At 40.0% G+C, this 18,362-nt stretch overlaps 2 protein-coding genes across 7 annotated transcripts in view; one reads left to right on the top strand and one right to left on the bottom strand.

The window, feature by feature from the left end:
• The window catches only part of rmdn2 (regulator of microtubule dynamics 2), a 35,546-nt gene extending 25,513 nt beyond the window's left edge, over window positions 1-10,033 (top strand). For all 4 annotated transcript variants that reach the window (XM_072678313.1, XM_072678315.1, XM_072678314.1 and 1 more), the window contains 6 exons: window positions 1,249-1,324; window positions 2,570-2,647; window positions 4,497-4,595; window positions 6,962-7,015; window positions 7,534-7,614; window positions 7,744-10,033. In XM_072678313.1, coding sequence (XP_072534414.1) covers window positions 1,249-1,324; window positions 2,570-2,647; window positions 4,497-4,595; window positions 6,962-7,015; window positions 7,534-7,614; window positions 7,744-7,791 — 436 coding nt within the window. In that variant the 3' untranslated portion in view covers window positions 7,792-10,033. The remainder of the gene's footprint in view (window positions 1-1,248; window positions 1,325-2,569; window positions 2,648-4,496; window positions 4,596-6,961; window positions 7,016-7,533; window positions 7,615-7,743) is intronic.
• Window positions 10,034-12,339: 2,306 nt separating this feature from the next.
• cyp1b1 (cytochrome P450, family 1, subfamily B, polypeptide 1) overlaps window positions 12,340-18,362 on the bottom strand; it is a 6,433-nt gene continuing 410 nt past the window's right edge. For all 3 annotated transcript variants that reach the window (XM_072678309.1, XM_072678308.1, XM_072678310.1), the window contains exons 2-3: window positions 17,298-18,302; window positions 12,340-14,665 (exon numbers count right to left, since the gene is read on the bottom strand). In XM_072678309.1, coding sequence (XP_072534410.1) covers window positions 14,053-14,665; window positions 17,298-18,292 — 1,608 coding nt within the window. In that variant the 5' untranslated portion in view covers window positions 18,293-18,302 and the 3' untranslated portion in view covers window positions 12,340-14,052. The remainder of the gene's footprint in view (window positions 14,666-17,297; window positions 18,303-18,362) is intronic.

Raw genomic sequence — 18,362 nt, 5'->3', positions numbered from 1 at the left:
TACCACCAAATAGACAAGCTGACACTTGCTCACACGTACTGACTCACACATGAACTGGACAGTATGACTATGTAATAGTCATTGTCTCTTGCATTTCTGTACTCTACTACTTGTTTACAAACCCCAATTTAGTGATGCATGTTTTGTACTGTGATGTTATATACCTAATTGCTCACCCTTAAAGCAACATTGTGTAGCATTTTTACCCTAAAATTACAGCAAATCATGTTGATGCTTCCCTGACCTGTAATAGGGAAAGTAGCCATATTCATATAAAATACACTTTAGAGCCTCAGTCCACATGCTTCTTTCACTTTCCGTGACTGTTTTGTATCTCTCAGCTTATCCAGAAATGCACGTAAAATTCATATCCCGTATCGATTACTCAAAGCGCTGATTATACTTCCCGACTGTAGGTGGAGTCCAGAAGCGAGAAATATCAATTTTCCCATAATGCTGCTTTAAAAGACACCGAGCCCCCTACACCACCATGGCTCTTCTCCTAGTCTGACAACCTTTTCATCCCCTGCTCATGTGTTTGAAAGGTATTTGTGCACAGGCTGTACTGTTTGAGTAGAAGTACCAGCAGGCTTAACATCCGTGTGAGGGAAAAGCTTTGATCAACTCATACCTCCTGTCTCAAAACACTCTTTAACCATGCAGTCAAGCATGTGCGCACACACACACACACACACACACACACACACACACACATCTGTTAGCTGTCTCCAACCATACAATCCCTAGCTACCCCACCAGTGAAGCTGCCACCCTTTAAATTATATAATGAGGGACTAGCCTGAAAGTCATTGCCCTCTATCAGCTCTAGGTTGTTCTCACAGAGAAACCATGCCATCGCATCTTATCTGCTGCTTGATAAAAGACTGTTGAGGAGACTGCTCCAGAAAGCACTTTCATCATCATGTAGGCAATTAATTGCCACTGATTGCAGCAACAGATCTGAAGGATGAGCAACTGTATAGATTTTATATTTATGGACACGGTCTTAATGACGGTTAATGAGGTTTTCTCTTTTAAAAACTAAACACCCATTAAAACTACTTTATTGTCCTGTGTCTACAGGTATGCCATTGTGTGTGGACTTAGAATAGGAATTTGTCCAGATGGGCAGCTGTGGAGATTCTACATTTATGGATATTCTTGTCATGACCGTGAATGTGGTTTCTGCAGAGTCTCTTCATGCAGAACAAAACATCTCATGCCCAGTGTATTTCTATGTGTCAACAGGTATGCCATTGTATGCGGACTTCTATCAGAATATGAATCTGTCCAGAATAAGATAAAGAATGGCTATCTTTTTAAGGTAAGTATAAATAATTATTTGCGCTTTATTTTGTAACTTTTTAAAAAACATAACTGTAGTATATACATGAGCTTATTCTCTTTAAAACTTTCCAGTGACATAACATAAATACTAGCTACACTGATCAGCCATAAAATTAGTACCACCTGTCTAATATTGAGTAGGACTCCACAAAACTAAAGGCGTCCTGTCTGGCACCAAGACATTACCCTGGAGGTTCTCATCAGTGAGCCTTAGGTGCCCATGACCCTGTTGCCGGTTCACCGGCTGTCCTTTCTTGGCAGGTACTGACCACTGCATACCAGAAAAACAGACATGTTCTGACCTAGTCGTCTAGTCATTACAATTTGGCCCGTGTCAGAGTGGCTCAGATCCTTATGCTTGACCATTTTTCCTGCTTTTAACACATGACCTTCAAGAACTGACGGTTCACTTGCTGCCTAACATATCCCGCCTTTGTGGTGCTAATGTTATGGCTATAGGTAGACAGTGGTTCATTTTGTGTTGCGTTTAAACCCCTACTACTAGCTAGCATTGTTGTACTCTTCAGATTTGATCTGTTCTGTTCTTCTACTCAGATTTTATGCATATGGTGGTGTCTTACTATGACTGTTCTCAAAAAATAGATTAAAAATCCTAATAAATCTCCTTGCTTACAGCGTCACAATATATTGCAATAAACTGAATCGTGACCCCAGTATCGTTATACGTATTGTATCGCCAGGTTCTTGCCAATACACAGCCCTACATGAAACCTTTCAAAAGTTTTGATGTGAATTTAGTCAAAACTGAATAAGCATACAGTTGTTAGTCAGTATGTTCTAATGCAAGTGACTGAGACCTAGTGAGTCGTGCTGTCAGTGGACAAGTGGATTCTGATTACCTTACACCACCCACCCCACACACTCTTCAACACAAGAGTGTTTCATAAGCACAGACCTGCAGTCCAGCACGTAGCACTTTATCTTGACTGTCAGTTGGCCCTCCAAACAGGGGTTACCTGTAGAGCTCTGGAAGAGTGACTTTCATTGAGAGAAAGTAAAGGGGAATTAGAAATGCTGAGGAAAGGAACTGAGCTGAGAAAGCAGGAGAAAGAGTGCACTTCATTGCTTGTACAAATGTGTTTCCATGTGATTGTGTGAGACAAAATGGTGGTGGTAGATAACAGCAGGTTATTGAATGTAACTGTAATCATTTATTTCTCCCCCTCTCACTATCTCTCACTTTTGACCATGCCCATAAAAGGATCATCTGGATAAAGCCATTGAACTGAAGCCTCAGGATCCATTGTCTTATTATCTCCTGGGCCGCTGGTGCTATGCTGTGAGTTACACGTAGACCTTTTTGCACTGTGTTGCTGTCTGTTGGAACATTTTATCGCTCAATCAACATATATAAAAGTAAATTCTGTGTGTTAATATTCAGGTTCATAAAACTCCTTCATCCTACTAACATATTTACAGTGTTTTAAAGCACTTTTGTTCTCAAAGCAATGTTATGTAGCAGTTATAACTTTTTGGTGCTCTATTGACCTGTATTGAGAAGAATGGCATCCCTGTTATTGCACCAGAATCTTATCCTGCCAGAACAGCATAGCGCTGTGTATTGGGCATTAGGTATTAGTGAAAAATGCTGTGATATTACTCCACCACCTTCACTTTAGATGCTGGTTCTGTACTTCTCAGCTTGTCAGCAAATGCATGTGTACAGCTGTTCATGAGTGGGAGCGCAAATCTGATTTGAGACATTAAAGTGAATTACTCTCCTGTAAAGAGAGTCCAGTTCTCGCACAATCCTGCTTTAGGTACACAATGGCTGAGACCAAAGTGGATCCCTACTCCCTCATTAGTTGCACTATATAGGGACAGACTATTTAGTTTACTAAGTAGCACTAGAAACACAAATGAATGCGGACAATTCATCGTTCGTCAGAGCCACGTTTAAAGCTTTTTTTATACACATTACCGGAGTTCTCAATGCAAGTTAGTAAAAACGCTGTGCCGTTCATGGAATAATCTTTGACCGTTATGTTGCTTATAAACATAAGCTGCCATTGTGGCTCATAACTATAGCTTTCTTATATAAGCAAATATTGTCAGCGTGCGAAGTGCGTCATAATTATGAATTACCGCTTCACGATTCAGACACTCCATTCAAAAAATGGCCTGCATACTTAAAACGTAAGTTGGGAGCCACTTTATTCACTGTTAATGCCAGTCAAACAACTTTTCTTTCATCAACCTCAATGACTAATTGAATATGCCCACTAATTGTTGTAGCCTAACCTTCAGCATTCCTTCTTATCCCTCCACCTTTCCATCCAGTATTTTTACTCTGCAGTTTATTTGAACCGACCTAAGCCTGTGTATAAGTTGTCAAGCTGTTCCATAAGAAATTCTCTGACCCTGTTTAAAAAAAAAAAAATACTTGAAAGCCTATGGAGAAACAAAATCGTCCAGAACAAGACCGTTCCTCATCATGCACTAATCATATTTTACATGCAGCAGCTCTTACCAGAGAAAGCTATCATTATTTTCTTAAACTGTGGTGAGCTGTACACTGTGCCGGTTTACGTTCTACTCTAAGGATCTTTTTGGGGACCTTTTGTATTAAATTTCTTATACAATATAAACATTTATAATTGAGGATTATTTGAACATATAAACATTATCTTTATAGTATCATTCAGTAAGCTTTATTGGCATGACCATGTGTAGTTACAGTACTGCCTGTGCTAAATTACATCTCATATATCTTTGCTGTCAAAATGTAGTGGCATAAAAGCACAGTAATTGTATTAAACAAAGATCCACTGTCAACACTTCCTTTCACATCTGTACGCCTGCACCTTTCTACAAAGAACAAAGACTTAACTGTCCTGATCCTGGACCGAGTATCGTCTTATTCCAGGAAATGATCTAAACAGTGTGTGTGCGTGGGAATGTGCAATTCTGTATCTATTTAGAGACAATTCACAGTGTCAAATGTTCATACTTTAAAAGTATGTTTTTCTTCCTCGTTTTGTTAAATGAATGAGTGTGTGATCGTATTGTGTTAGATATTTCCTCAGTAAATATTATGATTATGATTATTTGGAGCATTTATCCTACGTGTTTCTATTAGAATGTGTTTACACTTTGAGATGTTTAATTACATCTTCTAATGTGTGAAGGTGGCTCAGTGCACATGGATCGAGAGGAAAATTGCTGCTACGCTGTTTGGAGAACCCCCAAGCGCCACCATCCAGGAAGCACTACAGAACTTCCTCAAGGTGAGCTGATATCTCATTGTTATTGAAAATATAAGGATTCTCACATATTCTGGTAAACCTGGATATTTTCTAGTTATAGAACAAATCTGGAAAATGGCGAAAACTGCTGAAAATATCCTGAAAATATTAGTGACCTCCTGGAAAAGTTGAGCTATTGAGCCACTTTGAACCAATATTGTGTATTGTAGCCATTGCTAAACACCCATTCCCTTACATATGCTGGCAAAGTTCCTTTGTCAGTCCTCAGTTGTTCAACTGTTAGCAACTTTTTATCACATAGTAGTTGTTGTGAAACCAATGAGAGTGATTTACTTGTTATAGAACAGATTTGCGTAGAGAACTGGATGTTAAATAGTACACACATTAATCATGTTTGTAAAACACATGCTCAGTTTGTACTGATAAATGAGAATACACTCTGTGGTGTCCTATTTAGAAGAAATGTCCTGGAAAAGTGGATCTGGAAAAATGTTTTCTAAAAAAGAGTGTCAGTTGCTAGGACATGTAGCATGGATTTCATTATGATGGGAGAGTGTGGTTCAAATTAGCACTTCCATATAAACATCACTGCATAGAGAATTTACATTAGTGAGAACTCCATATTTGTCATTATTGCAGTTTTAAAGCTTTTCCCCATAATCTATAGTCCTAGCACTACATTCAGCTATAAGAGTACCCCAGGAAGCTTACTGAAGTACCTACCATCTGACTTGTGCAGCAGCACAGTGTTTGTGTAGTGATGAGTAGAGATTTGCCCCCAAGTTACTTCTGCACACAGTTAAAAAGCAAACCCCAGGTATTTAAGAGGCTTAATCTGTATTCCCACATTTCACATGTTTATATAGAGGAGCAAAATCACTCCTGGCCAAAGCATACTCTTGCATGCCACCTCCTCATCTTGTATATCTCACCCATCAATTTTGATTTAAGTGGCGTGTGTTGTAACTTGTTGTGCCTTGCCGGGAGGGTACGGGCTGTCTCTCTTTTTAGCAAATACATCCTGTCGAGTTATACAACATGCCCTGTGAGCAACAAAAACTGAGCCATAGTGCAGAGAAACAGGTTGCGAGTGAAAAATTTCTTAAAGAACCACAAAATCCACATTCCAGCTGTTTGGATTGCATTATTATATGTTAAGGCTAACACACACACACACACGTTGTCTTCATTTTAAATAGGTTAAGTACTAAACTGTACAAGAAGCTTCCTTTTAAGACTCCAGGAGTCTGAATGCGAAGCCTCCGTGCAGTGTGAGGCATAAAATAAAGAGTGTTGGAGAGGAAATGGCTTGAAGCATTCTGGCTTGGGTTCATCCAGTATCCAGACACATGAAGATCAGATTCATAATATTGTCTGTCTCAGTTGACCAGTGTTTCACCACCAAAGGGAATGCCAGATGTGTGCTTTTATAATATTAAAACATAATGAGAGTGAAGTGAAGGTTGTTTGAATAACTGTGATTTAAAATGTCAACTTGAAATAGCTGCTTGATTGGAATAGAGAACACACCTGGATGCCCCAGCATTTCTCTTTCGTGCCATGGTGAAATTATCATAAATGCAGACAGGGTTGTTATTCAATACGTTGACGTGAAAGGGTGAAGTTTTACAGCGTGCGAGGATGATTGTTTTCAAACTCATTAAACAAGCTGAATCCTCAGGGAGTTTACTTTAGTTGTTTAGCTGTTTATCCCATTGCGGAGTGAAACACCAGCACAACACTTTTCCTTATATATTAAATTATTCATTTATTTATTATTTATAGTTATAGTTAACAATGTGTTGTTAAATGTGGCGTTTATTTTAGCTCTGTGTTAGCATACACTTAGAGCTGTATCTGAAACTGTGTACTATTTACTATATAGTTCTATAGTGGTGTCCAAACACACATTGTTGAATTTACAGTGTAATGTAATATAATAATAATGTAATATGTACTCTATAGATGATGTACACTAAACAAACACTAAATACCCATAATCCATCATGTTGTTCGCTTTGAAAATTAATGCAAAACTACTATTTCTATTGGTCTATTCATCCAAGATTATTTAACCAGTGTACAGAGCAGCTACAGGGTTCCAACCTACAAAGAACAGAAAAGTAGATGGTTTTCATTGGACAGCAACAATATGGTGATCTGGATTTTTTTCATGTAGGGGATAGTAAATAGGGTTGTTTCAGATATAATGGGTTATTTCAGATGTTTTTATTTTTTAAGTAAAAGTGAGCCATAGAAGTGATTGTTGATGTGAAGGTTCTTCATACTTATTCTTCTGTGGACTCGCTATAAGAACCATTTCAAACACCTGTATTTGTAAGAGTGTAGTTGGAAGCTGTAACAGCTTATTTCCTTTCATTTCACAGGCAGAGGAGCTATGTCCGAAGTACTCGAAGTTCAACTATGTGTTTTTAGCCAAGGTAAATTATTTGTCACTTCCTCATTGTAATGTCTTTGAGGTCTTCGTTTATTGAAGGGCATATTTGCCATACCTCTCCATTACAATAGAGCTAATTTAGACATATTTTGCCACCTCTTGTGAAGTGCCCAAAAGCTTATTTAGGTGCATGGGATACAAAGACTAGCCCATCTGGTCTAATCCCACAGAAGAGATATTGCAGACTGCTAAAAAGCACTGGCACAATGGTAGCATGTTTAGTGTTATAGCTGAATAATGTGTGTACTTACACATATAGTTGTATTTAATGGGTTCCTTCGCCCAGTGGCACAAAACGGAACTACAACTACAGAGCTACTTTTGTGGCATCAGCCCAAATTACCCCCTTTCCTGACCTCTGTTTAATGGAGGTAAAATTTTGGTCAAAATGACTCTGGTCCTAGACAAGAATGAAATGGGCTTTGCTGTTACTGCACTGGTCACTTAAAACTATGCTCTGTGTGTATTTTATTTTATTTATTTATTTATTATTATTTTTAGTGTTACAAAGACCTAGGCCAAAAGATCCAAGCCAAAAAGATGTGTGATGCTGCCTCTGCATTAAGCACAGTGACTAAAGAGGTGAGTTCTCAGTCAGCATTCTCAGTCAATTCTTCTGCATGGTACCTAATCAGGTGCTATGGAGTTCCAGAATCACCCAGGTCATGTTTTAAACTGAACATCTCTTTGTCTTTGTACTGTCTGCGACAGGATGAGGAAGCACAAAAGGAGCTGGACTCTCTTCTCTTATCACTTTAGTCTGTCCCTTCTGGGAACGGGCATAATCCATGTCTCTATTCCCCTTGGGCATTTCTGTGTTAATGGCATCTCTGCTTGTGACCGTATGACTGTCATTTTGTCACTTTTTCACATATTTCTGCTGACTGGAGATTACCAATAACATTAAGAAAGACTGCACTTTGATGAGACATTTTCAGTGCTCAGAAACTCTGTCCGCAATACAGCAGGCCTTAGAGATGATATCCTGAAACAGTCACTGTGAAATGGTCCAGTGAATTGCACGACTTTGTTTAAGTTTACCATGGTTTTTCTGCTTGAGATAGTTGAAGCAGCTGTATTGCTTTTCGTAGGAAACGTGTACCCCTTTGTGCTGTAATGATGTGAGGTAGTAAGGATGTGTGGACTTCTGTAACACTCATGATGAGCTTCCATCCACTTTTTGTGTCCACTTTTTAAAATTCTGTTCTTGTCCAGCGCATTCCAGTAATAACAGCTAGGAATGTCCCAATCTAAACTAGTGGATCAGGATTGGGGCTAATCCAGGCATAGGTTAAGTGGGTATCAGAATTTTTAAGCCTGATCCAGATCCTTTGTTTTTACCATTAATGGACACTATTTACAGGCTGCGGCAGTAGAAAACACCCACGCCTTTTTGGTTTTCCAAAAAAATGTGATCATTCAAAAAAATAGTTATTTCACATCAGTAATTGACAAAAATCGAATGTATAGGTTTAAGGTGTGGACCGCTATACATATACACATCAAACCTGAAGTGATTTCACTGCAGTGTTTTAAACTAACTGGACGCTGGATCAAGGAACATCTAGAAGATTGTTTAATAAAACAATTAAAAAGTTAAATTGTATTAAACACACTATAAAATGCTTATTTTTAAATGGCTACCACACTAAATAAATTGTGTCTATTGTTTATTGAAACACAAAGATCTGATTGTCTGATACTCAGCATTAATGTTCTGGGATCTAATCGGGGCAAGAAAAATGGAATAGGACATTTCTAGCAAACACAAAATTCCATTGATTTTTCATTTAAACACTCATCAGAAATGTCCACTAGTGTTGTAGCACATTTCTGTTCTATTTATTTGGTCCACCTTAAAAAGGAGGACAAAACGGTGTTAGGAAAACTTCTATTTTTGTCCTCCTATTTGTACTGATATCAGCAGCTTTGCTTTAGCAGACAGTCTCCCGAGCCAACAATATTCTGACTCATCCTTTCTTGGAGCTTGTTTTCTTGTATCACAGGAGGCTGCTTCAAAAAAATTACACTCAAGGAATTTGTAACTGACCTGTGAAAGGACAGTGGTTGCTAAGAAGGACAAGGTCTTTATCATTGTCTTTTGGCATCTGTCACTTTTTTTGTTTTTCGTTTCATTTGTATTAAATCTTCTATAAGACGCTGCTTCACAGATTTAAAGGTGCATTTGTTTAGACTGGGGTTCACAAATGTTTGATGGTTGATTGCAAGATAAGTTGTCTCTTTCCTTTCGAAATGGCACTGATGAACAGCAGTGAGATTAAGATGCTGAAGTCTACTGCTGAAGTGGCGTACAGTTGATGCATAGATTTGCCATTCCATTTCTAGACACTATTAAATGAACTAAATTTCTACTTCTAGACTGTAATATGTACTTTTCTAAGCTTGCATTCCATTATTAGACGGTATAGTGAAGCAGAACCCTTAGATATTCCTAATTATCAGTTGTGGATTTTTTTGTATTCATTTTTGAAATGGTTTGACCTCAGATGTTTTCACATCCCTTGTTTGAGGACTTTCATGTTTAAAGGTACAGTTTAAGTAATTCATATGGTTTTGTATAATTGTTCTAAATCTTGAATTCAGCTAAATGTTTTTTTTGTCTATAGATTTGTGTACAACTTTAGACTTTTTGTGTCTGTGATTTTGGACTCTACAATTGTTTAAGGTTTACCAAAGACGTAGAGGAGTCTGTGACTTATGATCATATTATTTTCCTCTTATCGTCAGTACTTCTGTAACATATACAGATTATCATATTACAAGATGAGTCCATAGTATGAGAATATGAAGGATTGAATCTGCTTTTATTTGTATTTTATTTTAAGTATGTACTTTTATTAATCACCAGTAAGAATGTATAATGTATTGAAATCTAGCAGATTTCATGTATTCTGGAAAACAACTGTAACAATCTGTATACTGTAAATTGTTGTACATAGAATTGACATCTTTAATCTATATAAAGATTTTTGCTTCATTACTAGTTCTCTATACTGTTTATCAGTAATTGCAATAGTAGTTTCTGTGATTTAGTGTTATTCTAACTGACAATACTGAGATGGGAGACTTAAACATGTGTGTCTTGCTGCAGGCAAATGGACTTGTTTTGGTGGCACAGCGAGGCCAGGCAAGCTCTTGCCGTAGCTGATTGAATGAATGAAGTTCAGAATAATGTCAGTCAGAATTTTTATTAAAATTAAAGGCTGGAAAACAACACAGAGGCAGAGCAGACTGATTGTTCTGGCACAGTGACCTCTTCACTGCTGCTTTCTGTGCTCCTTAGTCTCTCACGCAATGGACATCTGGAACAGGAACTAATTACAGACCACCGAGACAGGAGGCCATCATCGTCTAACTGTTCGTTCCAAAGGGAAGTGACCCATTCACCTCTGCACAACTACTTTTCCCATGTGGTAGCAAATTTGGACAGTATTTCAAAAGGCCTAGAGTTAATCATTGTCCAAGCCAGGTCAGCACTTCACTTGCGCAGCTATAGTGTTGCTGCAGACCCCGTTTCAGCTAAGACAGATGAATAATCCTACTCACCACAGATTTTTTTTTATGCATGCTTTTCAGACCATAATGAAAGTCATCAGACGTAAACCTTCCTTGTGTCCCCGCTATAAAATTCAGTGTCAAGTTTTTAAAGGAAGTTCTAATCAAGTCTAAGGCATTTTGAAAACAAGTCTTGTAGACTGATGATGTGAATAAGTAACTCTTGGGCTGTAATAAATAAGGGATAGTAAAGAGATGAATGGATCAATTATGTATTGGGCTTGTGGCACAGAGAATATTTCAGTGTTTTTAATTAAATATCAGCAAGTTCTGGAAGTTGACTTCTTCAGTGGGATAATGCTAAAATCCTAAAAACACCTTAAAATGCACAAAGGCTCTTACAGCCCACCAACCTAGGCGCAATGCATGCAAACCTAAGAATCTTACAAACAAAAAATAATTTGCCAAGAAGAATGGGCAAAAACCCCACATACACAAGTACAAGTACTACAAGTACAAAGTAAATCTTTGCAAGGTGGTAACATCTAGCTAAACCTGCAGACTTTGTGTGCATCTTTTATGGTTCTATATGGGATCTTTTTTCTATATTTATTTTAGTGGATTTATTTTTTTTAATGGTTGACACCTGCACCAAGAGAAATCCTTGTGTACCTGGTACTTGGCAAATAGAGATTCTGATTCTGATAAAGATCTACAGGATGCTCGTCTTTTGCATATCATTGCTGGTATATCAATATTCTGGTCCATAATCCTGCCACTGTTGGGCCCTTGATAAAGGCCCTTAACCTCTCTGCTCCAGGAAGTCTTGGCACATTAACAGTATTGCAAAGGCCAATACTGAAATCATGTCAGATTAACAAACAATTAATTGCACCCGTCAGACAAGCAGTATACGTGATGTGTTTCTTTGGTTTGCAGAGGTGGCCATCTCCACTTGCTCTGCTTAAGCAAGCATGAGTATTCGCATGTGGTGATAAAAGCATGTACATGGTGCAGGTGGTGGGAGGTGTGTCTTTGTGTACAGAAACCCAATAACCAAGGCTGAGTGGGGCCCACACTGTGCCATGGGGATTAATCGTTGTAGTGACATTTTGAGCTACAGTGCCAGATGGTAAAACACTTCTGAATGTCCTAGTCTATCGTATTCAACCACATTAAGACACTGTGTTCCATTTCTGAGCCTGTAAGTTACATGTGTGATCTAATTGAAAGCTTGTGAAATAATCTATTAAAATACATTCTGTCTTTATCCAAAACTAAAGTCAATGTTTTTATACTCGACAATGCAAAATAATCTTTTTATTTACGTATGCTTTATTCCACTTGAGTAAGCAATTGCCAATCTCAGAGTAACAAGTAAGGATTTTCTTTTTTTTTTTGTTTTGGCAGAGGGGGGAGGCATAGGGGTGTTAGTGTATCAGTAATCAGCTGGCTCTATCTGGAGTTGTCACGCACTCGGGACTGGCTGACTGGCTGTGAGCCTCTGGCTGATCAAGAACAGGATGTACTGGGGGAACAAGATAAGCAGCAGTGGAGGGAAAGTTCTATCCTAAGCACTTCCCTTCATGTCCCACTGCTCTGGATGGAGTTGCTACCCACAAATACTACCTTCACAGTCAGGCTATAAATACACAATTTAACACTACTCTAGTGGATGTGGATTTAGGCCAGTCGTGGCTAACCGTCTATGCAAGGTAAATAATTTGCATGATACGTAACAAGAAAAATTGATTTGTAGACTTTGCTGAGCACACAAAAAAATGAGTTAGGTTTTGTTGTAAAATACAATGTTTAATTGAATCACAACGTGAAAAACAAAACAATCCACTTAGTTGTGTATTAAATAAGATCAGAGGAATTCATCAACTGATCTAATACATAGTTAATATAGCTCTCTTGCAGGATTAAAATGTTTGCTACAGCAGTTAGAAACAGGTAAAGTGTGATGGTTAGTCATTTTTTGTGTATATAATGTATACACACAGTTGTTTGCAAACCCTGATATGCCCCTTTACTAGACTTTAATGAGAAGAGTGGAAAACTACCTTCTGTCAGGATGTACTATTTATAATATTGTATATAATAAGGTGCAGGGGTTAAAAACTGTATAATATTCAGTTCATACAGACTATGGAAGTCTAGGAAAGTACTGGTTTGAAAATAGACAAACATTTTTGGAAGGTTGAGTATGGAAAGTTGTGATAGACCTGCACTTTATATACACATGTACACAAATTGGAGACACAAATGGCTCTTTGAAAGATACCACAAAACAACCACTTTTGCTTCCCTAAAGAACCATGTTAGTAAATGAGGCATAAATGTAAATAGCCTTTTCAATTTATACAACATTTTACATGAGAATTAGCCTTTGAAAGGTTCTTTAGAAAAGTGGTTTCATTGAGATTTCTGACACCATATCTTTAATAGTTATAATATGGATATACCAGCCCAGTACCAAAGTGCTTTTCCACTCTGTATCCACTAGGAACATTCAGGGATTCTTTCTGAAACTTTTTGCAAAGAACCAATAAAACACTTTTAACGGCTCTGCCTGTGACACCACCTGAAAAAAAAGATCTTCCAGGAACATTTGCTTTTCTAGGTGGTTCTAAAGTCAAGAGTAAGTTGAGTTGGTGAGGCTGGTTCAACACATACAACACTCATCAAACCTAAACATGTTCTGTGAGGGAACCTGCTGTCAGAGGCTCATGAGTGGGTGCAGTTGAGAAAACTGTCTACAGTAAGTTAATAGCAAATCCTTGATAAAAAGAACTATCAAAACATGGACAATTGGTAAGAATACTGATGCTATGACAAATTGTAAAATAAATAATATATTGTTGCTGTCACACAAAAAAACTTTAACCTTCAAAAATTGCAACTTTACTTATAAAAGTCGGTATAGAAAGATTTTAGAGTCCTGGACCATTTCTATTGGACCATTTGTCATAAACATTTAGAACAGTGTAAAAGACAAAGAATAAAATTCCATCATGTTTTTTTGTGTGGATATGAAAAAAATGCACATTAAAGGGAAAAGTGACATAAAAATGACATATAGCTATGCTATGAGTCTTTACATAATTCTAACTTCTTTAAGTAGGAGGGGTTTGCAAATGAAATATTTGAAGCTTAAAAGAAGGATAAAAGTGGGCTATCAGTGCAGAAAGCAATAGCATATTGTGTCTCAATTTAGCTTGACTGAGTTCCATACGGTAAGTTACAGCCGTACATCTAAGAACAATGTATCAGTGCATTTATATGTTCCCATGATGAGAACTGAATCATTGTCTTATTGGGTTTGTCCATGGTTAAGCAGCATAAATCAACTGGTAATCAAAATGATGTGCCTGAGTACAGTCAGTTCATAAATATATTAATACGCTCTTATACAGTAGGTTTGACCTGATTACACAGGTGCATGCTAAAAGATTTGCTTCCGTGTTCATTGTATTTTTGTCACCTTCATTTGTGCATGATTTACAGTGTTTTCATGTTGTTTTCATTTGAAATATTATCATCATCTGCAGTCTTGCCACTAATGTTCTGCACATGTAGAGACTCTGCACCATCACGCAGAGTGACAGACACGTTGTATTGGCCGGGCTTCAGAGTCAGCCCGTATAGGTAATCCATAGTGGGTGGTTTCTCCGCCACAAAGTTGCACTGGTGTACCAGAAGTGTGGTGAAGAGGAAAAGCTGCATTTTGGAAAGTTCCTCTCCAATACACCTCCGTTTCCCCAGTGAGAAGATCAGCACATTGCTGGTTAGGTCTTTATTTAGCGCACCATTCTCATCCAGGAAGCGCTCTGGGTTGAAGTTCTCGGGCTGATCCCATTTGGTGGAGTCGTGGTTTAGGGACCACTGGTTGATGAAGATAACAGTGCCTTTGGGGATGGGGTACCCGTTGATGGAGGTGTCAGCAGTGGTGCAGTGGGGAATTGTCAGGGGGACAAAACTGGTGAATCGCATCACCTCATAGATGAAAGCCACAACATATGGAAGATGTTTCTGGTCCTCAATGGTGGGCAGGTGGTTCCTGTCCACTACTTTGTCCACTTCCTCCTGAAGTCTCTTTTGAATGTCTGGATACCTACAGCAAAAAGAGTGGAATGAAGCAGATTATATTAGCAGGCACCCTTTACTATAGCCATACTGCAGTCCAAGTCCAAATATAAAATGAACAGATGAAGACATATAACAGGAATGTAGGCGAATGCATTCTAATAGAGCCATCTACTGTTCCACTGAGTTGTAGAAACCCCTTAATGTCCCTCAACACTGTTCACAATCTCCCAGGTCCAATGCTCTATTGGAACTGTCCTAGCAAATGAGTGTCCTCACTGCACTACACACTTTCCAGATACACATGGACACATATGTCTTTGTAAAACAACAGATGGGACAAAATTGGGACAAGGAGCTTCTGCTTACTGCCAATGCAGATGATTAGTTGGTATTTGGCCGAAGTCTGATAGTGTATAATACACCGGTATTAGCAGGTGAGAAACGGGTGTTTACAATCAGTTGAAGGAAGCAAAACATAAATGACATACATGTTACATTATGTTGATGTGCTGGTACATGGGAGTAAAAATCTAATCTCATCTGATCACACTGAGAATACATTTTAGTGAAAGGTTTAAATGAAATCCAGACAACGTATATGCAGATACTATCTAGATATGACGTGCATGCCAATGCAAGGTATAAACAGCCTCGATGACTGTTGAAATCTAGTGTAATAATAACATTTTAATAGTAACACATTGCACTATAATCCTATAAATAAAGATTTCTTAATGGTCCCCCGTTTTAACCCATTGAGCCCTAGGTTTATTATTAAGCTATTATTCCTGATGCAGTAACTATTGTGATTTTTTTTATTTTAGCATATCTTGTGGAGTCCCACAGGGCTCTATTTTGGGGCCTATGAAACTGATGTTGGTTATCACAGTAATGTATTCATGAGAGTGATGAAGTGTTGGCTTACAGGGTCTAAGTGGTTAATTGATTCTATATCAATAATGTAAAATAAATCACTGGCATACAACCTATACATTAGGTGGAGGTTCTCTTGAAAGCTTTTAGGAGCCTTAAAAAATGAATTTTTCAGGGGTTCCATCTAATCATGAAAATGCAGAGAAAGCTTTGAAGGCTTTATGGTTAAATGATTCATTGCTTGCTTAAATGGTTCTTTCTCTCATAGAAGAAACACATATATGTTGCTATTGTAGCACCAATAAGCGTTCCACTGTTTGTACAAGTCAAAGAACACTTTTGAGTGTAGAAGTTGCGTAAAGAACATCGGGCATGTCATGAAGGACTTCACAAACATTTCATGAATGAAAGTTCTGGGAAAACACTTGTGTAGTCTGTGTTGCTCCACAGCTGGGTCTTTGCCACCTCTTATCTGCAGTCTGAGTGAAACTTCACAGAAGTGCACAAAGCCACTGCAGCGCTGTTTCATTCTCTGTGTGGTTGGTCTAATGTGGGCAGATCTGATTTCAGCCCTCCCCTGGCACTGTTTCGGATGCCTGCTCCCATTACTTGTGGACTAAACCTGCCAGCACTGCTAGTGATATTATGCAATGGCGCTTGTAACAATGCCAGCAGTAATAAAGAGTCTAGTGCTGGGGATTCATACATGTACAGAGATGCATGGGGAATAATGAATTGGAGTGCAGAAGTGCTGGCTGCAGTGAAAAACAACCTGCAGAAAGTTCCTCCCTGCAGCAGGGTCTCTTTACTGCTTCATAGAGTGGGTGGGAGGGGTTCTTCATGATCACTGACATCTTTGCCAGTACCCTCCCCTCCGCCACCTTTATCACTGTGTCCAATTTTGCCCCCAGAACTGAGCCGACCTTTCTAATGATCTGTTAGTTAGCCTTCACTGTGATACTGCTGCCCCAGCACACAACAGGCTCTGTACTGTACTCCTCATCTCTCCCTTCATTAGTGCAACCCACAGTCATTCAGTGGCTGAGAAGGCCACGAGGGGAGAGTATGGTGCAGCATTGTCCCTGTTAAGGGGTTTATGAATGGTATGGTATCAAACCTGTCGAAAAAGTGTCTAGCTCATTTGCACTCAGCAAGCTCCTGATTTATCATCTGCATCAGATGTAGAAGATCAGGGTTCAAACTAGAGATGCTCACTAACCTGATTTGTTATAGGATTGGTTCAGACAGGTTCAGATATCCGACCCATTGCTGATACCCACTGACACCACCTCTAGGTCAAACTATGGCTTGGTGACCACTGCCTAGTGCAGCTGTCTCAGATGCCTCCCTCCAAACGAACAGTGCAGTGTACTGTCCAGTTTGGGAATCTGTCTTTTGAGGGGATTGGTTAGATGAATCAAACAGGCTTAGGTTTAAACTATACTCTACGTGAAGGCTTCTGCTTAGCTATAGAAAAAAAGATGACACCCTTGTATGGCATCTTCAATTAGGAGATGTTTTACGACTGAATGGTTGTTTAGCTGGACTGATTTACTTACTGACCAAATGGTCGATTAATTGAGTGTTTGACTGATTCATTGGTTGATTAACTGATTGATTAGTCTATAGAAGTAGGCAGATCTCCAGTAAGAAGCTTTGCCAGAATGTCATATGGATTCTGCATCCAGACAAACATCCTAAATTAATGGCACCCAAGCAGGGCACTCTATGTCCAGCACAGACCCGTCTGTGATACAGCCTAGCAACAAACTTATACCACGTACCTAACAAGCACGAGAACAATCCACTGCAGTGCGGTGGACAGTGTGTCCTGGCTGGCTCCGAAGATGTCCCCGATGGTGGGCGACACATACTCCTGGCTGAGGGTTCGACTGGCCACACCTCGTTCCAGTGCCACGATGAATGCGTCTGTCATGTCCCGGATGAAACTGTCCTCCAGGGTCTTGCGGTGCTCGGACACTTTGGCTTGGATGAATTCGTAGAACTCCAGGTTGAGCTCCTTGAACTGCATGAAGAGCGTTTTGATGGGGTTAGGGAAGCTCTGCAGCCACGGCATGACGTCCACGATGCTGCCTGCGCCCACCGTCTTGGCGAACTTGTCGTTGCGCCCCACCACCTGCCCGAACTCGGCGTCGTCGTACGCGTAGCGCTTACCGAAGCACACGGCGCTCATGATGTTGGCCGTGGACACGACAAGGTAGTAGTGTGGACGGAAGTGGCCAAGGCGGCGCGTCTCGCGCAGGAACAGCCCGATGAGCTCCTGCACCTCGTTGCGAACGTGGGACTCAAAGGCGCGGCGCGTGTGCATGTCCCCAATGGAGAAGGCGCGCGTGGTGGACTGCGCGAGCTTGCGGTGCGCCTTCCAGTTCTCGCCGTAGTCGCCGAAGGCCATGCTGCGGCCGCCGGACACGAAGCGGAACGAGGCGAAGTCTGGACGCCCCGCGAAGTCCACGGCTTTGTGCACGAGTGCGTGCCGGATGGCGTCGCCGTTCAACACCACCACGCGCCGGCTGCCCAGCCGCACCTGGAACACGTCGCCGTAGCGCTGCGTCATGCGCGAGAAGTAGATGTGCGGGGCGGCTCCAAGCTGAGCCGCGTTGCCGATCACTGGCCACGGGAACGGACCCGGGATGGAGCGCGCGAGAGACGTGCTGCGGTGCAAGAGACGCACGGCGAACAGCACCACGAGGTAGAGCAGCAGGAGAGAGCGCGCTGACAGCGGGGTCAAGGTGGAGAGGATGTAGTCCAGGTCCATCATCCTACAGGAGCTGCAAAGAGGAGGGAGAGAGAGACAGTCTCCACTCAGTCTGTTTCTGTACCTTTATAGC

This window comes from Salminus brasiliensis, chromosome 4 (genome assembly GCF_030463535.1).
Source record: "Salminus brasiliensis chromosome 4, fSalBra1.hap2, whole genome shotgun sequence".
NCBI lineage: Eukaryota > Metazoa > Chordata > Actinopteri > Characiformes > Bryconidae > Salminus > Salminus brasiliensis.
Note: the sequence above shows the minus strand (reverse complement) of the source record. Positions and strands in the feature narration are given on the sequence as shown.